General features: G+C 38.8%; 1 protein-coding gene across 8 annotated transcripts in view; it reads left to right on the forward strand.

The window, feature by feature from the left end:
- Positions 1-25208, forward strand: part of GK (glycerol kinase) — a 79207-nt gene that overhangs the window by 10120 nt on the left and 43879 nt on the right. For 4 of the 8 annotated variants that reach the window (XM_054544101.2, XM_054544103.1, XM_054544102.2 and 1 more), the window contains exons 2-5: positions 2112-2185; positions 4613-4719; positions 14034-14111; positions 23865-23948. In XM_054544101.2, coding sequence (XP_054400076.1) covers positions 2112-2185; positions 4613-4719; positions 14034-14111; positions 23865-23948 — 343 coding nt within the window. 8 annotated transcript variants of the gene reach the window in all.

Consider the following 25208-nt stretch of genomic DNA (forward strand, 5'->3'; position numbering starts at 1 on the left):
GCTACCTTGTAAATCACAGGGCTATCACATGGTGTATGATGTGTCAAGTTAACCTTTGACTTGTAAGATATTTTATCTTCTCAAAGGACTTCAGAATTTGCCCTCTTGCTTTCATTATGTTTATTATTTACTCCAGAAAAGAGGAAAGGGGGTGTGTGTGATATAGAAGGAGGAAGGCAACACTCAACGCTTTTTATTTTCTTAATCTGCATTGAACAGGTAATTTTCTCCCACAGGAAACCTAGGCATGGAAACACTTTACTAATTGGAAGTGACTTCACTGCTGTAATTAGAGTAATTTTGGAAGTTAATTTTAATCAAAATATGCATCTTACTCTGTAAGAGTAAGTACTTTGGTAGTCAAATATAGATACTACAACATGGAAACAATATATATGAAAAACTTGCGCTCTCTCTCTCTCTATATATAATATATATAAATATCTATAATATATATCTATATTATATATAAATATCTATAATATATATATCTATATATAATATATATCTATATATTATATATCAAAAATATATATAATATATTATATATTATATATCTATATATCTATATATAAATATAGATATATAATAAATATATAAATATATATATAATCTATATATATCTATATATAAATATAGATATATAATATATATCTATATATAATATAGATAATATATATCATATTTATAAAATATATCTATTTATAGATATATATAAAATATAACTATATATAATTATATAAAATATATCTGATATATATAATATATATATAAAATATATATAGGTCTATATATATAAAATATATATATATATTTTTTTGAGACAGAGTTTCACTCTTGTTGCCCAGGCTGGAGTGCAATAGCGTGATTTCAGCTCACTGCAACCTCCGCCTCCCGGGTTCCGGTTCAAGCGGTTCTCCTGCCTCAGCCTTCTGAGTAGCTGGGATTACAGGGATGCGCCACCACACCTAGCTAATTTTTGTATTTTTAGTCGAGATGGGGTTTCACCATGTTGGCCAGGCTGGTCTCGAACTCCTGACCTCGTGATCCGCCTGCCTCGGCCTCCCAAAGTGCTGGGGTTATGGGCATGAGCCACCACACCTGGCGAAACTTGCTATATTTTAAAAAGTGTTGTTTTAAAATTGTAGAGGATCGTATTACACTTCTTTGTTAGTTTTCATCCATTGGTTTTAATATTTTATATCAAGGGTCAGCAATTTATGACAAGCATGTCACAGAGAGTACTCAGCTGGATGGGGCCAAGCATATACTTATCCCTCTACTAACAAGGACTCTATTGCCTTTTTTTTTTTTTTTTTTTTTTTGAGATGGAGTTTTCCTCTTGTCACCCAGGGTGGAGCTCAATCTCGGCTCACTGCAATCTCCATCTCCTGGGTGGGTTCAAGGGATTCTCCTGCCTCAGCCTCCTGAGTAGCTGGGATTACAGGCTCCCACCACCACGCCTGGCTAATTTTTTGTGTTTTTAGTAAAGATGGGGTTTCACCATGTTGGCCAGTCTGGTCTCAAACTCCTGACCTTAAGTGATCTGCCTGCCTTGGCCTCCCAAAGTGCTGGGATTAAAGACGTAAGCCACCGTGTCTGGCCTTCTATTTCTCTTTTATAAGAGCTAGATGCGTAGCCGCACTTCCCTTCAAAGGAATCTACACAGTACACATCTATGTGCCTGAGTATCTGTGACCCTTTCTGTCTCCACGTCCAAGATAAATGGAGTGGAAACTTACACCATTGCTATTAGTATTGTATCAGCTCTCTTTTATTATTCTTGGTTTTCCTATTCTGTAAAATAAATCCATATTATTAATTAATGTGTTAAATTTCCGAGAACCATTTTGGTTTTTTAAGGAGTAGGGAATTGCTTCTTAATTTACCTTTATCTTCAATAGGTTTCTTTTTACCTAAAGAGAAGTTATTTCTGATGCTGCCTTATATCTTTTATGAATCCATATGAAAAGAAAGTCGAACATCTTATATGACATTTCATCTAATTGGACTTTTTCTACCAGTGAACAAGAACTTCAGATACTGAATAACTTTAAACATCCTTGATATCTGCCTGCGTTTTTACATTAATATTACAATATCTTTTTCAGGTTTTCAATTCAAAAACAGCTGAACTACTTAGTCATCATCAAGTAGAAATAAAACAAGAGTTCCCAAGAGAAGGGTATGTTTCCTAATTTAATATGTGAAGACACATTATGTTTGTTAGTCCATCTCACCCAACTTGCCCTGTGGATTTGTAAAGTAAACTTGGTCAGACATCCTCCTGAAAATATTTGAAAGGTTCTTATTAGTCAAGAAAATATGCAATAACTTGGTATGTCTTACATGTGAGGAATTGATGGCTTAGGAATTCAGTTATAGATAAGGAATGAATAATAAAGTAATAAAGCAAAAGAGTATTAAGTATCAGAAATTTCACATTAACTTTGAAGTCATTTAGTTTTGTGTTCCTATTATTGCAAAAATGCTGCTTTGCTGATTTGAGTGTCAGGTTTGTTTTATAATAAAGGTATCTTTTTAAAAAAGTATTCACATATCTTAACATCTAATACTAAAATCACATTTTTGGGAATAGTATTCATATGTAGTAATTGTGATTAAATATGATGTTAAGTATATTATTTAAAATTTAATGATGTTTATGATATAACCACTTTGAAAAACTGTGTTGCAGTTTATTGCAAAGCTAACCATACACCTGCAGCATTTCACTCTTAGGAATTTACCCAAGAGGAATAAAAGCATATGCCCATCGAAAGACTTGCACATGAATGTTTATAGCTACTTTATTAAAAGTAGCCCCAAACTGGAAACCACCCAAATGTCTGTCATCAGTAAGATGGATAACAATGGAATACCATTTAGTAATTTTTAAAAAGTGAACAGATACTTGCACCAACACCAGGGAATGTCACTGGAAATATGGAAAATGAAAAAGTTGGATACAAAAGAGTATATACTGCATGACTCCATTTATCTGAAATTTTATAATAGTCTAAACTAATCTAGGATGATAGGAATCAGAAAAGTGGTTGTCTGTGAGGTATGTGATTCACTTGAAAGGAGCATGAAAGAACTTTCTGGGATGCTGGAAATATTTTGTATCTTGACTGGGGTGTTGGTTAGATGGGTATTTCCACTTGTCAAAACTCAGCAAATTGTGCGCTTTTGATCTGCGCATTTCACTGTAAAGTTTACCTCAATTTAAGAAAGAGAGAAAAAAATTGATGTGTTTCCAAATTGTATTGTCTTCTTCACATGAAAAAATGTTCTAATTTTTTAGAGTTCCTTTGTTTAATAATAAAAGTTATTGATACGTTAGCAGCATTAGCATGACTGTCCACAAGGCTGAACCCAGTGCAATTTGTAAAGAAGATACCTGAGTCTTGGCTAGATGAAAATTATAAATACACAGAAGGAGACTGGGTTTTTAAAAATAAATTAGAGACGGCTTGGCGCGGTGGCTCACGCCTGTAATCCCAGCACTTTGGGAGGCCGAGGTAGGCGGATCACGAGGTCAGGAGATCGAGACCATCTTGGCTAACACGGTGAAACCTCGTCTCTACTAAAAATACAAAAAATTAGCTGGGCGTGGTGGCGGGCGCCTGTAGTCCCAGCTACTGGGGAGGCTGAGGCAGAAGAAGGGCGTGAACCCAGGAGGCGGAGCTTGCAGTGAGCCGAGATCACGCCACTGCACTCCAGCCTGCACGACAGAGCGAGACTCCATCTCAAAAAAAAATAAAAATAAAAAAATTAAAAAAAATAAGTTAGAGACAGAATTCAAAGCCCAGGAAAGGGAAGCATTTAGTTAGGCCTGAGAAAGGCAGAGAAGAAAGGCAGTTGGAATTCCCTTGCTACTTCTGGATCCTATGGTAGAATCATTTTAGTTTGTATCATTTCTACTTTTGGACTTCCTCAAATTACCATATTTCTCCTAGGCTTCTCACCCTTCTCATTTACTATTAGCCTTTCATCCTTCTGAGGCCCTGGTACTTTACCAAAATTGTACTGAGATTGGGTCTGAGAACTTGGACCAATCACTTATCTACATGAAATAGTTAAAAGGAGTTTTAAATTTCTCCCTAAATTCCAACAAAACATTTTGGGAAAAAAGTAGCAAAAAAGAATAGTATACTTATTTGACTTTTCAGAATTCCTTTTGCTTCCCAAATATATCATTCTCAATAATAATAAATATATTTCCGTCTACTTAGAAATAGCCAGCTATTAGTGAAACATGCAGATAATTTATCAAAATCAATTAAATCTGCAGGATATAAAGAAGGGGAACTAATTTCTTATTAGACTTAGAAAAATAATTTTAAAATAGGTAGATACTTGCTGTTTGTGGCCTGCTATTAGTGGCCTCCTTGAAAATGATTAATTACTATGTGGAGAATAATAAAATTATAAGGAAATAGGCTTTTCTTGAAATCATTTCTTTAAAATGTGGAATGTAATTTGCTTTGCTTAATCTGGTTTTCTTTAATGTATGCACCAGCCACACCCTCATAAGTTAACATTTCTATAGAAAAAAGTTATATTTGTGTTGCTTTCTTACTAACCAAATGCCTTCTTTTGTTCAAAGATGGGTGGAACAGGACCCTAAGGAAATTCTACATTCTGTCTATGAATGTATAGAGAAAACATGTGAGAAACTTGGACAGCTCAATATTGATATTTCCAACATAAAAGGTATTTTAATAGAATATTTTACCCACATAATAAGACTCTCTCAATCAAATTCATTAATTTGTTCTTTCAGCTTATAATTGAGTGCCTATGCAGTGCCAAGCATTTCTATGAGAACTTGAGGATACAACACTAAACAGGAAGATTTAAGTTCTTGTCCTCATGGAGCTTTTATTTGGATGGGGGCGAGATAATAAGAGCAGACAAATATAATTTCAAATACTAAAAAGTTCCATTCCAAAAAACAAAAACCAAGTGGTATGGTGGGTCGTGCCTAGAAGGACTTGCTTTAGATTAGGTGGCCAGGAAAAGCCTTTCTGAGGATGTGACACTTTTGCTGAGCTCTCAGAGGGCAAAAGGGGTCAGCCATGCAAGTGTCTAGAAGAGTGTTTGAGGAAAAGGATGCAGCACGTACAAAGGCCCTGAAGTGGGAATAAACTTGGGACATTTCCGGGTCAGAAAGAAGGCCAGTGTGTCAAAAGAAGACTAAAAATGTTGAGCAGTGAGACTGGGTAGGGGGTTTCAGTAGGAGATCAAATTGTGGAAGTGGGTCAGGCTTCATCAGCCATATTTAGGATTTTGGATGTTATTCTTAGTATCATAGGGAGCCATGAGAAAGTTTAAGCAAGGCGGCAAGGGATGACTTGCAGTTTCAAGGCAACTTTCTGACTGCTGTGTGGAGAGTAGATGGTAAAGGCAAAAGTGTGGACACAGGGAGACCAGTGCGGAGGCTGCTATGGAAGTCCTGAGAGAGGATGGTGGCTTGACCAATAATGGTAGCAGTGGAGGTGGAGAGAAAGGGCCAGAATTTGCTGATAGACTGGATGTTGGGGTGACAGAGAGAGTAGTGGGGTTGAGGGAAGAGATTGGTCAAAGGTGATGCTTGGGTTTTTGCCAGAGCTCCTGGATAGATGAGGATGCCTTTTGCTAAGGAGAGAAAGACTAGAGGAATGAGTAGGTTGTGGGGAAGGGGTATTTGGAATCCAAACTCTTCACTTCTAAAATTTCCCTGAAATTATTGCTTGAGGGTGTTAGATTGTTATGGATTTGTCTGTGAAGTCCTAGTAGTTTTTTTTTTTTTTTTTTTTTGAGACGGAGTCTCAATCTTGTCCCCAAGGCTGGAGTGCTGTGGCATGATCTTGGCTCACTGCAACTTCCACCTCCCAGGTTCAAGCAATTCTCCTGCCTCAGCCTCCCAAGTAGCTAGGATTACAGGCACACACCACCATGCCCAGCTAATTTTTTGTATTTTTAGTAGAGACGGGGTTTCACCATGCTGGTCAGGCTGGTCTCGAACTCCTGACCTCGTGACCCGCCCGCCTCGGCCTCCCAAAGTGTTGGGATTACAGGCATGAGCCACCGCGCCCAGCGAAGTCCTAGTAGTTTTAATTGAATGTCTATGTTTGGCTTTTCATCATTCATATAAGGAAAAAAAATCCAGCCACCCAAGACTGAAATAATAGCATAAAAGGTGGAAGCGTAGTGTGGAAGTTTGCTGTCTACTTCATAGCCTAAAATTTTCAAGTTCACCATTCAAGGGCTCTTTTTTTCCTCCTTAGGTAGTTTGACTATAGATAGAGAGAACATCAATTGGTGGTGTGGCTTGATTGCCATCATCTTGGCTTTGATACTTACCATCGCTCCTGAGCCTTTCCCCTATTTGTATAAATTAAAACTCACTTAAAAAAAAAAAGACTACAAATCTATAGATTGCCTACTATGCGCCAGATGTGCTAAGGATACAATGGAGGTGCAGAAAACATATTAATGCTTAAGTGCAGAAAACATGTTAATCTGATAATCACAAATAAATGGAAATGCATAAAATAATAGAGTTATTTCTGTTATTGCAGATTTTTTAAAAGTATAATTTGATATTTTATTCACAACTTTTAATATCATGCACATATAAATCCTATCCTCCTTTTATCCCTACATCTAAGTGGAAGGGCTTCAAACTTCTCTTAGGGTTGTAGTCCTGAACTTTAGATGAGTTGTGCGTTAGTAATTGTTGTTGATCATTTCCTTGAGCTGTTCTTGCACTTCTCACAGTCTAAACAGTGCAAACAAATAATAGGCAATCAGTGGCACACTCTTGTCAAAATTACCAAAGATGTAGGTAATCCAGGCAGCTTAAAGCCATGTTTAGAATGTAGAGTCCAGGGTGATTGACCATGGCTTTGACATCATTCTACCTCCCTTACAGGTAAGGTAGGTTGTGATGTGTTGGCTTTCTGGACCCACTTGGATGCTATTCCTTTTTCTCTTGTTTTTACGGTTATGTGAAGATGACACACAACTCCTGCCCAAGTGATTTGTCTTCCACTTGCGCTACCTGGTCTAAGAATTGAACAGGCAGCTTCTCTATACTCCTCTGTGTCTGGCCAGTGTGAAGTCCACATCTGAGCCAAACTGACCCAGCACTTCCATCTGTACAGTTACCATCCTCTGGCCACAGAAGAGAACATCCCACAATCTCCTCCATACCAGGCCAGTTGTACTATTTTTTTTTCCCAGAAAATTTATCCAATTGGCATTGCCAAGGACCAAGCTTTTACTTGCCTGTATAGAACTCTATATCACAAACTGTTAAAGCTGTAAAGGAGGCCGGGTGCAGTGGCTCACGCCTGTAATCCCAGCACTTTGGGAGGCCAAGGTGGGCGGATCACGAGGTCAGGAGTTTGAGACCAGCCTGGCCAACATGGTGAAACCCTGTTTCTACTGAAAATGCAAAAATTAGCCAGGCGTGGTCATGGGCGCCTGTAATCCCAGCTACTTGGGAGGTTGAGGCAGGAGAATCGCTTGAACCCGGGAGGCAGAGGTTGTGGTGAGCCGAGATTGCCCCACTGTACTCCAGCCTGGGCAATAGAGCAAGACTTTGTCTCAAAAAAACAAAACCAGCAAAAAAGGCTGGGCGCACAGTGGCTCATGCGTGTAATCCCAGCACTTTGGGAGGTCGAGGCAGGCAGATCACCTGAGGTCAGGAGGTCGAGACCAGCCTGGCCAACATGGTGAAACCCTGTCTCTACTAAAAATACAAAAAATTAGCTGGGCGTGGTGGCGCACACCTGTAATCCCAGCTACTCGGGAGGCTAAGGCAGGAGAATCTCTTGAACCTGGGAGGCAGAGGTTGCAGTGAGCCGAGATGGCGCCATTGTACTCCAGCTTGGGCAACAAGAGCGAAACTCCATCGCAAAAAAAAAAAAAAAAAAAAAAACACTGTAAAGGATCTTCAGTCAACTAGACCAGCTCCCTCTATCTGCAAATTAGGGAAGAGGACTTAACTGCAGGTTATGTAGCTTTTTAGTGGTGGATTAGCTTTAAAGCACAGCTCTCCTGACTCCTAGACCATTGTTCTTTTTCCTGAGCCACACTGATGGTAATCTCACAAACCACTTCTGTTTTTATTTCTTGTGTGGCAAGTAAATTAACTTTGCCAACTGAAGAGTGATATCATTTAGAGTCCTACCTGACAGTCATTAAGAGTTCTTCGTGTCTGGTATTTCTTTGGCAAATTTCCATTTCACTGGTTTTGTTGTCCTTATCTGACAGAAGGTTTGTTGATTTCAGGTCTCTAGGAACAGTGCCTCCAAAATTAAAATTCACTCTCCAACTGAGCAGCACACACTATTTAATTGCCCAAGGCAATTAAATAGACTGCTTCTTTCCTTCTAGCGGTAGAGTCAGCTCTGTTTGCCTGTTACTGGGCTCAAGGAATTACAAAGTATAAAGAACTACAGTAGCAATTACAAAATATAAAGAGTTATGGCTGGGCATGGTGGCTCACACCTGTAATCCCAGCACTTTGGGAGGCCGAGGAGGGTGGATCCCCTGAGGTTGGGAGTTCGAGACCAGCCTAACCAACTTGGAGAAACTCCGTCTCTACTAAAAATACAACATTAACTGGGCATGGTGGCTCATGCCTGTAATCCCAGCTACTCACGAGGCTGAAGCAGGGAAAAGCGCTTGAACCCAGGAGGCAGAGTTAGCAGTGAGCCGAGATCACACCGAGCCGAGATCATGCCATTGTACTCCAGCCTGGGGAACAAGAGCGAAACTCCGTCTCAAAAAAAAAAAAAAAAAAAAAAAGAGTTACATATTCATTCATGTGATAGAACCAAAGCACAACATAAACTCTTTCAAATTTGAGAGCATAAAATTCTCAGAGATTAGATTATCTTGTATCTAAAACAATTATTTCCCTGTTAGAGAAAAGGGAAACCCACATATCCATTCCTCCACTGCCTTGCCCTACCCAACATATTCACACACATTTCTACCACCTCTTAGACTCACACTGTCAGGGGCCTCTCAGGGGTTTCAGGAAGGCACCTCGTTCTCCAAAATGTTTCCAGCAGCAGCCACATCTCATTTGCAATTTTTCCAACCCACCTCAAGTACACATCTTCTAGAGCCTGTTTTAAAAAGCTTTATTAGGCCGGGCGCGGTGGCTCACGCCTGTAATCCCAACACTTTGGGAGACTGAGGCGGGCAGATCACCTGAGGTCTGGAGTTCGAGATCAGCCTGACCAACATGGAGAAACCCTGTCTCTACTAAAAAATACAAAATTAGCCGGGCATGGTGGCGCATGCCTGTAATCCCAGCTACTCGGGAGGCTGAGGCAGGAGAATCACTTGAACCAGGGAGGCAGAGGTTCCGGTGAGCCGAGATCGTGCCACTGCGCTCCAGCCTGGGCAACAACATCGAAACTCTGTCTCAAAAAAAAAAAGAAAATAAAAAGCTTTATCTCTCTTCCCACATGGTATTACTTTTTGTAGCCAGAGAACCTTCCTCTGAAGCTCTTATTATTTTGTTCTGTGTGTTTTTAGTTTTCTCCCAAAAAATGTGTTATAATTATACGTTATGATTTTAATTTTAAAAAAGGATGCATCTCATCCATAATTCTACCAAGACAACAATTATTAACATCCTGGAGTATTTTCAAAGGCTCTTTTTTCTAAGGTGTATTTTCTTAACTGTGATTATAACTTCATGGAAAATTTTAAGAAAAATTAACCAGGGATTTTGAGTGTAGCTTTTAACTAGTTTAATTTTACTACTGACATTCAGTGTAGAGAAAAGTGCCCCCAAAGAGAATATGTGGGTAAAGTATGAAGCTGGTAAATGCAAGAGCAATACAATATATGATAATGGTTATGATATCCGTAAATGAAAGACTTTGAGGCCAGGAAATACATGTTTTATGCATGTGACTTTCATATTATCTTAAGTGGTGCACATGAGTAGTAGTGGAGAATTATAAAACCTGAATGTGTTATTCCAAGAAAGAAGGAATTAAAATTAGGAACCATTAGGAGTGGCACATGTGCTGAGATTAGCAGTTGGCAACGTTTTCTTTAAAAAACATAGAGGATTTTAGGGTAGGAATGACAAGACACTGGAATGTTGAAAAAGTTCAGAGATAAGTTCACATATAAGACTTGTGTGCCCTGGGGAGAAATGGGTAATAAAGACATGTTTGTGGCTGGCAGAGAATCCTGGGAAGCTGTTTCACTGGACTTTGTCTGCAAGCAAAGCAATTTTACTTGGCATAAAGGAATCCAATTAAGATAGAAGAGAAAAAAGGAATGCCCAGGGAGGAACCCGTGACTGAAGAATCAGATTGAAATAGCTCTAAATTAGATTCTGAAGAAAAGTTAAAATGACCCAGTAAAGATAGGTAGCATGAGAGGCGTAGAATAGTGACTCAAGGATTGTGAGTAAGAAAGCAGCCAGCTTATTGATGGTAAAATTAACATAGTGAGGAGGAATAGGAGATTTTGGTTGACCATGAGTTCATTGTGATCCCATGTTGTAAAGTTGTCACACACAAAAAAATTACATTCACAATATGTACCCATAGAGCTGCTGCAGAATTCCTTTATTTGCCCTCCTTAGCTCAGTCCCATTCTCTGAAACTGTTACTCTACTCTCTTCTCAATAATAATGACCGTGGCAGCAGCAGTAGGTAACATTTACTGAGTGCTTACTGTGTACCAGTCGTGTGTTTTAATATACATTGACTCCTCACTGTAACACTGTAAAGTTGGAACTATTATTCTCTCCATTTCACAAGACACAAAACTGAGACCCAGAGTCACACCGCTAGGAAGCACAGGAATTGGAATTTGAATCCCAGCTATCTGGCCTCAGAGCCTGAGCTCTACTGAATGGTGCCCCAAACTCTTGCCCTGTTTTGGCAGATAACCCTACCTCCTGCTTCATGGAGAAAGTTGAGGCTCTGCGGCCTTAAATCCTCACCTTCCTGTTCCTGTGCTTAATATCTGGATCTCCTGCCAACTTTCCTTCATCACAAGGACAGCAATAGCCTTCTGCCCTACTTGGAGCTCCTCCCTCCACTTGTGTTGGTAATCCATCCTCTCCTGTCACTACATCAGTCAGAACCAAGTCCCCATTGATTCCCAGCCCCATCCATCCCCTCATTCTCCTTTCTCTTCTTTATTTACTTTTATAAACATTTTTGTCTTACCCAGAATCTCTTCTCTATACCCTATGCCTCTACATTTCTTTGGAGTAGAATCTCAATCATCTTTGTATCTCTAGAAAATATTAAAAAAAAATATATATATATATATATAAACTTCTAGATACAGAGGGTACATGTGCAGGTTTGTTATGTAGGTATACTGCATGATGCTGAGGTTTGGGGTACAGACCCGTCACCCAGTTAGTGAGCATACCACCCAATAGGTAGTTTTAGAAAAGATGTTGAATAAAGTAAGTCAATCTGCATTGGATAAATAGTATTAGAACAAGGGAGCTGATGTTCCCCCTCAGCTCTGTGCTGGTCAGAACATTCCTAGAGTATTGTGTTTTATTCTGGGCGTACAATTTGAGTGATGTGGACATATACTTGCATGTTCCTAGGTGTGGTGATAAAGGGACTTTAAACCATGCCGTGTTTAGGTGGGGTCAGTTGAAGGAAATTGGATTGTTTAGCCTACACAGCAGAAGAGAAGACTTGAGGTACAAAAGAACTGCTTCAAGTTTTGAAAGACTGGCATGTAGAAGGATTACCCTTATTCTATATATCTCCAAAGAATATGACTAAGATCAGGAGGTGGAAGCTACACAAAAAATGATTTTTTTTTTTTTTTTTTTTTTTTTTTGAGACAGAGTCTTGCTCTGTCACCCAGGCAGGAGTGCAGTGGCCCGATTTTGGCTCACTGCAAGCTCCACCTCCCAGGTTCATGCCATTCTCCTGCCTCAGCCTCTTGAGTAGCTGGGACTACAGGCGCCCACCACCACACCTGGCTAATTTTTTTTGTATTTTTAGTAGAGATGGGGTTTCACTGTGTTAGCCAGGTTGGTCTTGATCTCCTGACCTCAGGATCCACCCACCTCGGCCTCCCAAAGTGCTGGGATTACAGACATGAGCCACCGCGCCCGGCCACAGAAAATGATTTTTATTCTTTTTTTTTTTTTTTTTGAGACAGGATCTAACTATGTTGCCCAGTCTGGAGTGCAGTGGCACCATCATAGCTCACTGCAACCCCAAACTCCTGGGCTCAAGCAATCCTCCTGAGTAGCTGGGACTACAGGCATGCACCACCATACCCCCCTAATTTTTAAAATTTTTTTGTAGAAATAAGGTCCAACTATGTTGCCTAGGCTGGTCTTGAACTCCTGGGCTTAAGGAATCCTCCTGAGTAGCTGGGACTAAAGGAACACACCGCCACACCTGGCGAATTTTTTTTTTTTTTTTTTTTTTTTTTTTTTTTTTTTTGAGATACAGTCTCCCTCTGTCCCCCAGGCTGGAGGGCAGTGGCGCAATCTCAGCTCACTGCAACCTCCGCCTCCTGGGTTCAAGCGATTCTCCTGCCTCAGCCTCCTGAGTAGCTGGGATTACAGGCACATGCCACCACGCCTGGCTAATTTTTTGTATTTTTAGTAGAGACAGGGTTTTGCCATGTTGGCCAGGCTGGTCTTGAGCTCCTGACCTCAGGTGATCCACCTGCCTCGGCCTCCCAAAGTGCTGTGATTATGGGTGCAAGCCACCACGCCAGGCCATCTGGCTAATTTTTAAAAATTTTTTATAGAGACTGGGTTTTGCTACATTGCCGAGGGTGGTCTTGAACTCCTGGGCTCAAGCCATCCTCCTGCCTCAGCCCCGAGTCGCTAGGACTACAGTTGTGTACTACCGCATCTGGCTAATTATTTTATTTTTTTGTAGAGATGAGGTCTTGCTACATTTTCCAGTCTGGTGGATTTACAAAAAGAAAAAAGCACCAAAGTTGTCCAATAGAGATTGCTCTGCCTTGAGAGATGTAGTGAATATCTTGTTACTAGAAGTGCTGTCTGGATGGTCATATGACAGGTGATTCTAGAGAAGATTTGAGCTTGAGAAGTATTTTTGCTTATACAGCCTTTAAGGTCTGTCCTAATCTTAAATTGTGGAAGAGCTGGATCCTTTAGCCAAGTGTGTTCTATCCAGGATGCACATTAGAATCACCTGGGGAAGTTTTAGGAACCCATACCAATGCTCACATCCCATCCCAGGTCAGTTAAATTGGAATGTTTTGACCAGGGCTTGGGCATTGGTATTTTTTAAGAGCTCCTCAGTTGATTCTAAAGTACAATCAAGTCTGAAAACCTCCAATTTAGCTCAGCCAAGCTGAATTGAATAAGATAGTGTGGGTTAGTGTTTTTTACACTAAATACAGTACATGATTTATGTAGGTCAATATAATGTAAATGCCATTATATATTATATTTATGCCTGATTCAAATTCTTATGTATTGTGACGTATTAAAATACAGGAATAAAACTGAATTTCTAACAAACCATAATATAAGGATGCTCAGCATGAAGGATATTGTCCATAGCTATTTTCTTAAAATGTAGGCATGTACATGCACACACACACACACACACACACACACAAATGCACACACATAGGGAGGAAAATTTCGTGTAGCAATTGGTAAACAAATGAATGAGTTGATTATTGGTCTGCTCAGAATAATAAATTGGGTATTATAAATTTGTAAAGTTATTGCATTCCTTAAAGCAACCAACGTGCCTTTTATTTGGGCATTGATCTGGGTCCATCATTGCGTGCTAGTAGTAAAGCTGGAAGGAGTATGTAGAAATGAAAAGAACCACTTGGCATTGGGTATTGACTTTTTCTGGAGCCACTCAAAGAAAATAAACTAATATCACTACAAATGTTTCAAATATTTTTTTGATTTGCTGTGTTTAGTTGTGTCTCTAGTAAGATGAGAGCTGTTTTCCTGAAGTAGTTTCCTACTTGTTAAATTTTCAACTTCCTTCTATTTAACTTTCTCTTTAAAGCTATCGGTGTCAGCAACCAGAGGGAAACCACTGTAGTCTGGGACAAGATAACTGGAGAGCCTCTCTACAATGCTGTGGGTAAGCTGTCATGCATGGATGTCAAATGTAGGGCCTTTCTTCACATTGCAAATGTGGTCATATTAAAATATCTTGCTAAAAAAGCATGCAGTCGCCAGGCGTGGTGGCTCACGCCTGTAATCCCAGCACTTTGGGAGACTGAGGCGGGTGGATCACGAGGTCAGGAGTTCAAGACCATCCTGGCCAACATGGTGAAACCCCGTCTCTACTAAAAATACAAAAATTAGCCAGGTGTGGTGGCACACACCTGTAGTCCCAGCTACTCGGGAGGCTGAAGCAGGAGAATTGCTTGAACCTGGGAGGCAGAGGTTGCAGTGAGCCAAGACCTTGCCATTGCACTCCAGCCCGGGCAAGAGAGTGAGACTCCGTCTCAAAAAAAAAAAAAAAACATGCAGTCATGGTGCCTATAATCTTGATGGGATGGGCAGAAGAGTCTGCTAAGAAATTAACTGTTGTATATTTACCATTTTTGGATCATACATATTCACATATTGAATTAACTCTCCCATGCTCTCTCCTCTTGTAGATTGTCTTACAAATGAGTGAATGTTTGCCAAATTGTTTTATAACCCCTGCTGTTTGCGACATCTAAAAGAGATCTTACCTCCTTACCCTCAAAAAATTAAAATTACATATGTTCACAGTCATTTTTCTATAAAGTATTTGTGTGTTTGTCTTTCCATCTAGGAACTTGAATTATTCTTCTACGGTTATAAAAATAGAATATTCGAATTTTAGCTGCTTCTGCTACAAATGTGGCTATTTGAGCAGGGATTAAAAAACCCCAAATCTCAAATATACCACTTTTAGGTATCACAACTTATTAGGTGTAAATGATCCTGAGTATATTTTAGCATCATTATTAGCATGACAGTTGTTGAACACCAAATGATACTACCACTTCATAAAAGGAAAATTTTGTTCTAAATTACAATCACTAAAAGACTTCATTGTGTCAGATAGCAAAGCACAATTTTTTATCAATAAAATACTAAGTTGTGGGATGGGGAATGGAATCAGAAATTATCAGAGAGGGGATAATTTTGGGGGAATAATCTTTATTAAAAGTTAAAGTATTTAATGTTATTGTATTATAAGAAAGCATTTAGTATGTTTTCTGTATTTATGATAAAAAATTAAATTCTCAAAAAATTTGAAAGAATTACAACTAAAGATCCTTTTAGTACATCTTTTTCTGTGGTGGTTTTTTTTTTTTTTTTTCTGGTTTTTTTTTGAGACAGTCTTGCTGTTGCCCAGGCTGGGGTGCAATGGCACAATCTCGGCTCACTGCAACCTCCACCTCCTGGGTTCAAGCGATTCTCCTGCCTCAGCCTCCCCAGTAGCTGGGATCACAGGCACCCACCACCACGCCCAGCTATTTTTTTTTTTTTTTTTTGTATTTTTAGTAGGGATGGGGTTTCACCATGTTGGCCAGGCTGGTCTTGAACTCCTGACCTCAAGTGATCCACCCATCTCAGCCTCCCAAAGTGCTGGGATTACAGGTGTGAGCCACCACGCCCAGCCAGAAGTACATGTTTTAAATGTTTATTTTGTTCTCATTCTCATGAGTAATTCATTTTGAATATAAGACTGACTATTTAATGACTAATATTTAGGAGAGTATCCTTTGATAGATCAATGTTAGCTAACTTCCTGAACTAGTTAAGGTTTTACTTTCTCTTGTTTTCTTAATGAAAGGAAGAGCCTACTCAGGCAAACCAGAAAGTTCCAGTTAAATTCTGAGCTTTTTTTTTTTTTTTTTCTTTTTTTGAGACAGAGTCTTCTCTTTCACTCAGGCAGGAGTGCAGTGGTGCAATCTCGGCTCGCTCTATCTCTCAGGTTCAAGTGATTTTCGTGCCTCGGCCTCCCAAGTAGCTGGGATTATAGGTGTGCACCATTATGCCCGGCTAATTTTTGTATTTTCGGTAGAGAGAGGGTTTCACCATGTTGGCCCGACTGGTCTCAAACTCCCGACCTCAGGTGATCTGCCCACCTTGGCATGCCCGGCCAGTTCCAGTTAAATTCTAAACATTGAATTGTAAAAATGGAACTTTGAACTTTGAATTGTTATTTTTCAAATAATGCAACTAGGTAAGCTGAAGTTATGCTTACAGTAAAGATTTAAGTAAATGTTTTACTAGAAAATCTTTCTGTGATGTGCTTATTTACTTATTTCCTTCTCTTCTGCCTGTGTCCCTCTGAACCCCTCCCCCCATTCTACGTGCTTTGCAGTATTAATTCAAATGTTCATAGGATATGAGGAAGTCTTTTCTTCTATCCTGAGCCACATACATGTTTTGAGAACCTCTTATATGTTTGATGTTATCCTGGGTACTATAAAGGATACAAATTATATTGGCTGTTTTTTTAAGCACTTTATAATCTAGTTTTGGAAAGAGAAAACTAGATTAGGGAACAATCCATAAAACAAAATTAGGGAATAGTTGATAAATCATGTGTTGATAAATTGAATAGGACTTAGAGCAAGTACATATCAGTATGGATTTTGAAATTTTAGCATACTTTTCACAGTGGAGGTTGAACTTCACTTGGGCCTTGAAGCGTATATTGGATTGCATTAGGAAAAGAGAAAATTGAGGAATAATGTGAACAAGCTATGAAGGTGAAAATGTGTACACATATTTTGCCAGAGTAAAGAAATGGATGAGTTTCATGCATAGGTTGACTCATTTTTTTTTTTATTTTTAGTAGAACTAGCAGCGATAATGATACTCAGTAAGTGCTAACTGCTATTACTTTGGGATTGTGCTAAGTATTTTACCCATATTATTTAATCTCACTGACCCTGTGAAACAGATTTTACTACCCCTATTTTATAAATTAATTGTGGAAAAGCTCTATAACTTGTCCAATGGCATGTAGCTATAAGTAGAGTAAAGCCACAGTTTAAACATAAACACTCTCCAACCTTAAAGCTTGTGTTCTAATTTGGGTAGACAGGGGTTGGTGAGGATATAGAGGGGGCTGAAAGCCATGCAGTGTAGTGTAGAAGTGTAGACTTAAAACATGGGGCAGCTTGAGGCAAAACAGATGATAAAGGAGAGTTTAGCCATCCCATGATGGTGGAATGGGTTGTTTCAAACACACCAGTATGCTGAGAACAGCCAGAAAAGCTGGATGAAAATGAAATAAAATTCTGAAGAACTGGAAGGCTACCAAGGCAGTGAGGACAGAAGGAAAGCCCAGAAACATAAGCCTAGCATTTGGTGTTGCTTATCTCCTGGAGATATCGGTAGGTTCTGAAAGGAGTATCTGACAGGCTAAGCCACACTTTTGCAGGTCCATAAAGATAAGGAGGCAAAAGGTGAAGTCAAGGGCTGCCAAGGGTGGGGATGAGTGTTGGTAAAATCCCAGACTTTGGACTGGAACTGTGAAAGGTCAAATCCTGGAAGTGAGGTAAACTGAAAATAAACCAACCCTCACAGGAATTGAAGCCCAGATTCAAATGATCTTTAACTCTAATTGGATTAAGATGATCTGAGATTGCTAATGCTAGTGGCCTAACTTCCTTTCAGAAATAAAAGTAAATCCTTTCTGGAGGAAGACAACATCATCTAGAGCCTCAAATAATCTCTAGAATTTTTCATATGCATTATCTAGTTTTCTATTTAAAAAAACCATTCATACAAAACAAAACGTGACTGAAAAGCAACAGAAACAAGTGACATTAGAAACAGACTCAAGAAATTCAGATATTAGAGTTTTTAGACTTTAAAATAGCCATAATTAATATGTTCAAGGAATTAATTGACAAGATTGAGATTGATAATCTTGGCAAAGAATTGGAAGTCCAGTTTAAATGGACATTCTAAAACTGTATTAAGAGCTCAATTGATGGGGTTTTACCATCAGAGGAGACATAGCTGAAGATGAATTTGTGAGCTGGAAGATAAATCAGAACTGGGAGAGAGAGTAAAATATTTAGACTGAAGCACAGAGAAACAAAAGTTTAGAAAATGCACAAAAGAATGTAAGAGAAATATGGGAAAAGGTGAAGAAGTTTAATATATTTGTAATTGGACTTCCAGAAGGAAAAGAATGAGAAAAAAACGAGGCAGAAATAACATTTGACAGATAATGGGAGAAAGTTTTTCAAAACTGATGAAAGATAGCAAGCTGTAGATTCAATAAGCACTATAATCCCTAGGCAAGATAAATATACAGAAGACCATACTTACGCTGGGATATGAAGATATAAAGTTTTGAAGTAGCTGAAGAAAAAAGATATATAACCTTCAAAAGAGTGACCCTAAGACTTTCAGCTAAGTTATCAATGGTAACAAAGGAAGTCAGAATGCAATGGAATGAAACCTTTAAAGTACTCAAAGAAAGTAACTTCCACATACAGTTCTATATCCGGTGAAAAAATTATTAAGAAATGAAAGTGAAATATACTAGGAGTTGGTGAGGATATAGAGGTCACCAAAAGCTATGCAGAGTAGTGTAGACTTGATACACTAGGCAGCTAACCCATTCTCTTAGTCCATTCAGGTTACTATAACAAAATACCCTAGATTGGATAATTTATAAACAACAAAAATTTTATTGTTTATACATTGGATAGGGCATAAGGAGGAGGGAGAAAATAAAGCGGGCCTGTGAGATTTTCAGCCTGAGAGAACAGAAGGAAATTAAGTAATATTTAGGGGGTACCAACCTGAGAGAAAAAATGGCCTTGTTTTCGACAAGGTGAGTATTGAACTTGTAATAGAAGCTAATTCTGGGCAATGAGAAATTAGATGGTTCCAAATGTAGACTTGAAAATTGATAACATAGATGTGATAATCTCAATTTATTATGGATGAACTCACTATAGTAATTAATGTAAAATTAATTCAATGAAAGAATAGGTGCCTTTCTGTGTTCTAGGTTTTGTGATAACCCTTAGCATATAGTGACAAACCAGAAAGACCTTGTACTTGCCTTTCTGCTACAGAAACTAAGGATAGGAGTTTGGAAGCTAGAAGGAGAAAGGGAAATAGGAAAGGAGGAGAGCCACTAAGAAATGACAAAGATAGATTCTGCCTCCAGTTTTATTTCATCCAGGAAAACACTAAAGTGTCATATCTCCATGTAGGTCTTTAGTTGAAAATATCAATATAATATTAAATCTTTAGCAGTTTTATTCTAAAACAACACAAGGTAGGATGGATGGAAACAATGAGATTTTCACGTATATTTGTCTTTGGATTTCTTTTGCTTTGTTTATATCACAGTCTGTAGGTTTTATACTTTTTTCTCTGTCTCGGTTCAGGCTACTTTAACAAAAATGTCATAGACTGGTTGGCTTATAGATTAGAAATTTATTTCTCACATTTCTGGAAGCTAGAAGTTCAAGATCAAGGTGCTTACCCATCTGGTGTCTAGTGAGGACCTTCTTCCTGGTTTGCAGATGACTGTCTTCTCATACTCATATGGCAGACAGTGATAAAAAGCAAGTAAGCTCTCTCTTTTTATGAGGGTACTGATCTCATTAATGAGGGCTCCACCCTCATGGCCTAATTTATCTCTCAAAGGTCCCATCTCTAATACCATCATATTAGGGGTTAAGATTTTAACATATGAATTTGGAAGAGACACATACATTCAGTCCATAGCGTTCTCTTTGTATGTTTTCTTCCTTCGTTGTCTATTTCTCTTGTAAATCTCAGTAATTCTATGCCTGTCCTTCTCCTCTTTATTTCTGTCTTACTAAATTATACAACAGATGATATATGCATATATATATAGCTGTATATAAATATATACATTTTAAATAGAGATAGGGTCTCGCTGTGTTGAGTAGGCTGGTCTTGAACTCCTGGCCTCAAGTGATCCTCCCATCTCGGCCTCCCAAAGTGCTGGGATTACAGGTGTGAGCCACCATACCCGGCCAGATGAGCAATATTTATTACAAACAAGCATATGAGAGGAGCACCTTATGTTTCCCTTTTTAAAAACTTCTATGTGGCCTCCTTTCTTTATGGCTCAGGGACACTTGATAAGCAATAATTCACTCACTCCCACTACAGTAACAGAAAAACCAAGATAGGAGAACTTCAGGATATCATTGGTGGCCACGGCATAGGCTTGATGAAGGTAAAGACTGAGAAGGGCTATTTGTTTTTGCTTGCAATAAAGGTGTGTTTGTTTATTGACATCTTTTCTATCAGATACAATCATAAACAAAAAAATTTAAATGGGTCCATTGAGGAAGAGATGGCCTAATTTACAAGTTCTATATATTTTTAGAATTTATCTGTTAATTATGTGATTAATAAGGTAAACATTAATGTGATATCTAAAATGGGGAAGTGTTACTTTGCATCACTGCTTTCCAGCCAGTGTACCATGATGCAGGCATTTACAATAATGACCTCATTGGTGGATCAGCAAGAGCTTTGTGGCCCTGGAACCGAAGCGGGCCTTGGAATTCTCTTGGCTCTCTTCAGTTGCCCTAGTCTTCCTGGTACTTCTCTGTCTCCCTTTTAGCATTATCTTCAATATTCCCTTCTACGGGGTTTCCTCTACCCACCCATTTTTCTAAGCCTTTTCCTTCCAAAAGCAGCTTTTATTAATGGTCTACATAACTTGTTGTCTTCTAACTATTATTGAAAAAGTAAATAAGCCACAGACTAAACTGACCAACAAGCACAAAACTACCCAAGTAGTTAAAATGTGAAGTGGGAGGAGGCTTGAATCAGTGATGTTTAGTATGTTTACACACACATTTTACTGATGCTACCAGGGAAATGTTCTGTCCGAACTAGAATGGCCTAACTGTATTTCCCCCTAATTGGCCAAGTTTGCTCACTCATCACTGCAGTTGATTGGTATGTATGGTAAGTATAGAGCAATATGACCCTCACTCTGGTAGCTTTCTGTAGAGCACAATTCTTGATTTAATATGAAAATACCATTCATAGGCCAGGCGTGGTGGCTCACGCCTATGATCCCAACACTTTGGGAGGCCGAGGTGGGCGGATCACCTGAGGTTGGGAGTTTGAGACCAGCCTGACCAACATGGTGAAACCCCGTCTCTACTAAAAATACAAAAAATTAGCTGGGTGTGGTAGCGCATGCCTGTAATCCCAGCTACTCGGGAGGCTTAGGCGGGAGAATCGCTTGAACCCAGGAGGTGGAGGTTGCAGTGAGCTGAGATCGCGCCATTGCACTCCAGCCTGGGCAACAAGAGCAAAACTCCGTCTCAAAAAAAAAAAAAAAAAAAAAAAGCATTCACAGTAGGGACTAATCCAGCAAGGCAAGAGTCCCTGGCTTAACACTTTTAGGATATTAAAGAAAACCACCCACAAAAAATATTTCGTTGTCCCTGAAACATTTTTCTATATTTAAATGGTAATGCAAACATGTTTTTCTAAGATGTTGTATTTAAAGTTCCCAATGGCACACATAACTCTTTATGCAGAGTGTTGCAATTTTAAAGATTGGTTATCGTTTTTACATTTTTTTAACATACTGGTTAATACTGGGCCAATTATTAAACCTATGTGATCATGAGTTGTGATCTGAACCTTGAGCTCAATCCTTTTATCTTTTCTGGAACTGGCTTATGTTTCAAAGAATCAGCAGAAAAGAAAACCATAGATGACAAACCACCTAAAACGCCTAAGCACACTTAACTTTAAACAATAAAGTATTTTTTTAATTGGTTCTTTGTGGGAGAAGGTTTTTCACTTTTGTAAAATCTAGAATTTTCAGCTTTATTAAGGTCCACTTATTTTCCATTAAAAAAATTCCATTATCACAGGATTCTTTGAAAACCTTACATCTCCCACAATCCTGAGTAAAGAAATACTGCTGTATTTATTTTGCAGTGATTGAATTATTCAAATCTGGCCAAATAAAAAGAAACTGACTTAGTTTTCAACTTTGAGTTCTCCAATCTTTAATAATTATTTTTATCCCATTAAGACTGTGACGTCATCATGGCTATACCTACCTAGAGGTTTAATTCTAGATTCAGGTTCTGGGTTCAGATCCTAGCTTTTCCACTTCCTACCATTCTGTGCCTGTTCCCTTGACAGTTAAACTGGGGAGATGAAAAGTGTAGACCTTATAGACTTGAGGTGTAGATCAGTGAGTTAATCCATGTAGGATACTTAAGCCAGGACCTGACGGACTATAAGGCTTCAGTAATTGTTAGCTAGGGCCACTGTTCTGAATTGGCTGATAGCCTTTTTCATCCAGTAATGCCAGATGAAATGATTGGTTTATACATGACAGGTGTTCCTAGGGGAAATGCAGAGCCTACCTGGGATCACCCACACTCAAGTCAGTCATTGATATTTTGGCATTTTATACCCAAGAGCTGAAACTGGCTTCAGCCCCTGGCTTTTGGCATATATGTAAATCAATCTTTCCTTCCCAACTCTGTTTTACTTTTGGCCCCACCTGTTTCTGAGAATGTCATCAGGTAAGGGGCAGCCATCAATATAGTCTCTTCCACCTTGCAAATGACCACTTACCCAGCTTAATTAATAGCTTAGCTTTTGACAAATAGTAAAATGCCATAACTAAATCTGTTTTACTACCATGTCTCTTGTGGGAGAAACAACCCAATAACACTTTGTATAACTGTCAGCAGTCTGTGCTTAGGATGTGTTCCGTAACCTGGAGCCTCACCTTCACCTCACTTCCTATCACCCTAGCAGCTCATGACAGACCATCTCAGAGAAGATTTATTATTTACCTTTGTTTCTAGTCAACTGGAAATCAGCTAGATGATTTTAGTGGGTTTTTTTTTTTTTTACTTTATTTTGTTTTTCCTTCTATTGTCATGACTAACGAAAAACTGGAAAGTTATGAGGTTTTATTATTCTAAATATTTAAAAAGTAATTTATTCCTCTGTACTGTTTGTTACTATGTCACTAAGTCTAGCCCATGGGGATTGAGGCAACTACATTTATCTTCACTCTTCAAACTTTTTTTTCCAGAACAAACTAAATCTACCAGACAGATTGGATGTGACTTTATTTAATACAAATAAGTTCAGATCATCCAAGTTATTTTTATTAACTTACTTATTTGATGGGCTTGACCATTTAATTCTGCTTTACTTGATGTAGATAAGGGGAGGGACATACCTTCTAGAAGTGGGCTGTCTAGTGTTCTGGACTCCCTAGCATCAATTTTCCTTCTATTTTTTTCCTAATTACTTTGGAAGTTAGCAATCCCCTGTTCCCTCTAGACACGTTGCTCCCTTCTGTGGAGGTGCCCTTTACTCCCAGCTATCTTACCAGGAAAGTGCTTTCTTGGGGACCTGCCTTCCCAAAGTAGCCCTTTCATGTCTTAGTGTAGATGGCCACAACACAGACTGTAGCATGCTCCTTGCCATTCCTTTCTAACATCCTCTAGGATTGTGCTCCCTCAGTACATCATCCATCATTTCAATTTAGTGGTTGAATGAGTAGTCAATTACCACCTGAGCCACTTTTCTAATTAGGATGCATATATGTTGCCAGATAGAGAAGAGTCATCCTAAACAAGAAGCAGGTATTTACCTGGTCTTCATCCAAATGGAAATATTATTGAATCAGAGATTCATACTGGACTTCCTTTGTTCCCTTTCTGCTCCCTGCCTCTTCCTTTTCTTTTTCTACACCAATGTGTAGAAAAAATGTTCATTCTGATGAACTTGCCCAAGTGATCTACCATTTCCTAAATGGTCAACAAGAGACCTTGAACCTGGCCATCTCTAGCATGAATTGCCCTTATTTCTTCTAATGCTCCAGCTGCTCCAGTTTCTCCTGGCCCTTCAGTTCCAGTTGCCGTTGTTCCCTCTGGCTCTTCAGTTCCAGCTCCTGGTACTTCCTCAGGTATTGGTGCTCTGGCTATTGCTCACTTCCCAGCCTCCCAAGTCCTATATGTTGGGGGAAATTGACTTCTGCTGCCAGATCTGGATCTGTCATTCCTTTTGATTGTTCTCAGAGATTACCTACACAAGGGGCTTAGTCCTCCAGCTTGGGAGTCTTCTCTTTGGCTTTTAATCTCTCTGCAAATCTAATTCTGCCATCTTAGCTTCTTTAATGAGTTTTCTAATTTTTTTGTTCTTAATTCAATTAATTTTGAGCATTTGTGAATTGCTTGGTAGTGTACCAACCACTGATATTTTTCTCTTTGGCAGTTTTACTAATGCATTCCATGTATTCTAACTGCCTTAATGTCTGTCTATAAAAACACAGTAATTATTATGACAGGTTTCTATGATCATGGAACAATGGAAGGAGAAAGACTTTAGAGACCATCTAGTCCAGCCTCCTTATTTTATATTTAGAGAATCCAGACCAAGAAGGGTAAAATGAGTTGCCTAAGTCACATAGCTTATTGGTGGTAAAGCCAAACATTGAATTTTGGTCTCCCTGATTTCACATCCAGTATTTTGATTCTTTGTGGTGAGGATTTAACTCTGTGTTTACCACTATTGTCAGTCATAGCTGCAAACTTTCAAGTGAGGAATAAAGTGCCTAAGTGGTCCTTGCCAAGGAGCAATAGAATCACAGGGCCACTGGGACTTGGGGAACCATCTGATTATCGGGGGGTTTCTTTAGATTTTTTTTAACATATAATTGGAACACACCTAGTATTTTAAAGAACATGGCTACACCTAGTTGTTTAAAGAACAAGGCTACAGTAACCAAAACAGCGATATAGATCAATGGAACAGAACAGAGCCATCAGAAATAATGCCACATATCTACAAGTATCTGATCTTTGACAAACCTGACAAAAACAAGAAATGGGGAAAGGATTCCCTATTTAATAAATGGTGCTGGGAAAACTGGCTAGCCATATGTAGAAAGCTGAAACTGGATCCCTTCCTTACACCTTATACAAAAATCAATTCAAGATGGATTAAAGACTTAAATGTTAGACCTAAAACCATAAAAACCCTAGAAGAAAACCTAGGCATTACCATTCAGGACATAGGCATGGGCAAGGACTTCATGTCTAAAACACCAAAAGCAATGGCAACAAAAGCCAAAATTGACAAATGGGATCTAATTAAACTAAAGAGCTTCTGCACAGCAAAGGAAACTACCATCAGAGTGAACAGGCAACCTACAAAATCGGAGAAC

This window comes from Pongo abelii, chromosome X, assembly GCF_028885655.2.
Source record: "Pongo abelii isolate AG06213 chromosome X, NHGRI_mPonAbe1-v2.0_pri, whole genome shotgun sequence".
Lineage (NCBI taxonomy): Eukaryota > Metazoa > Chordata > Mammalia > Primates > Hominidae > Pongo > Pongo abelii.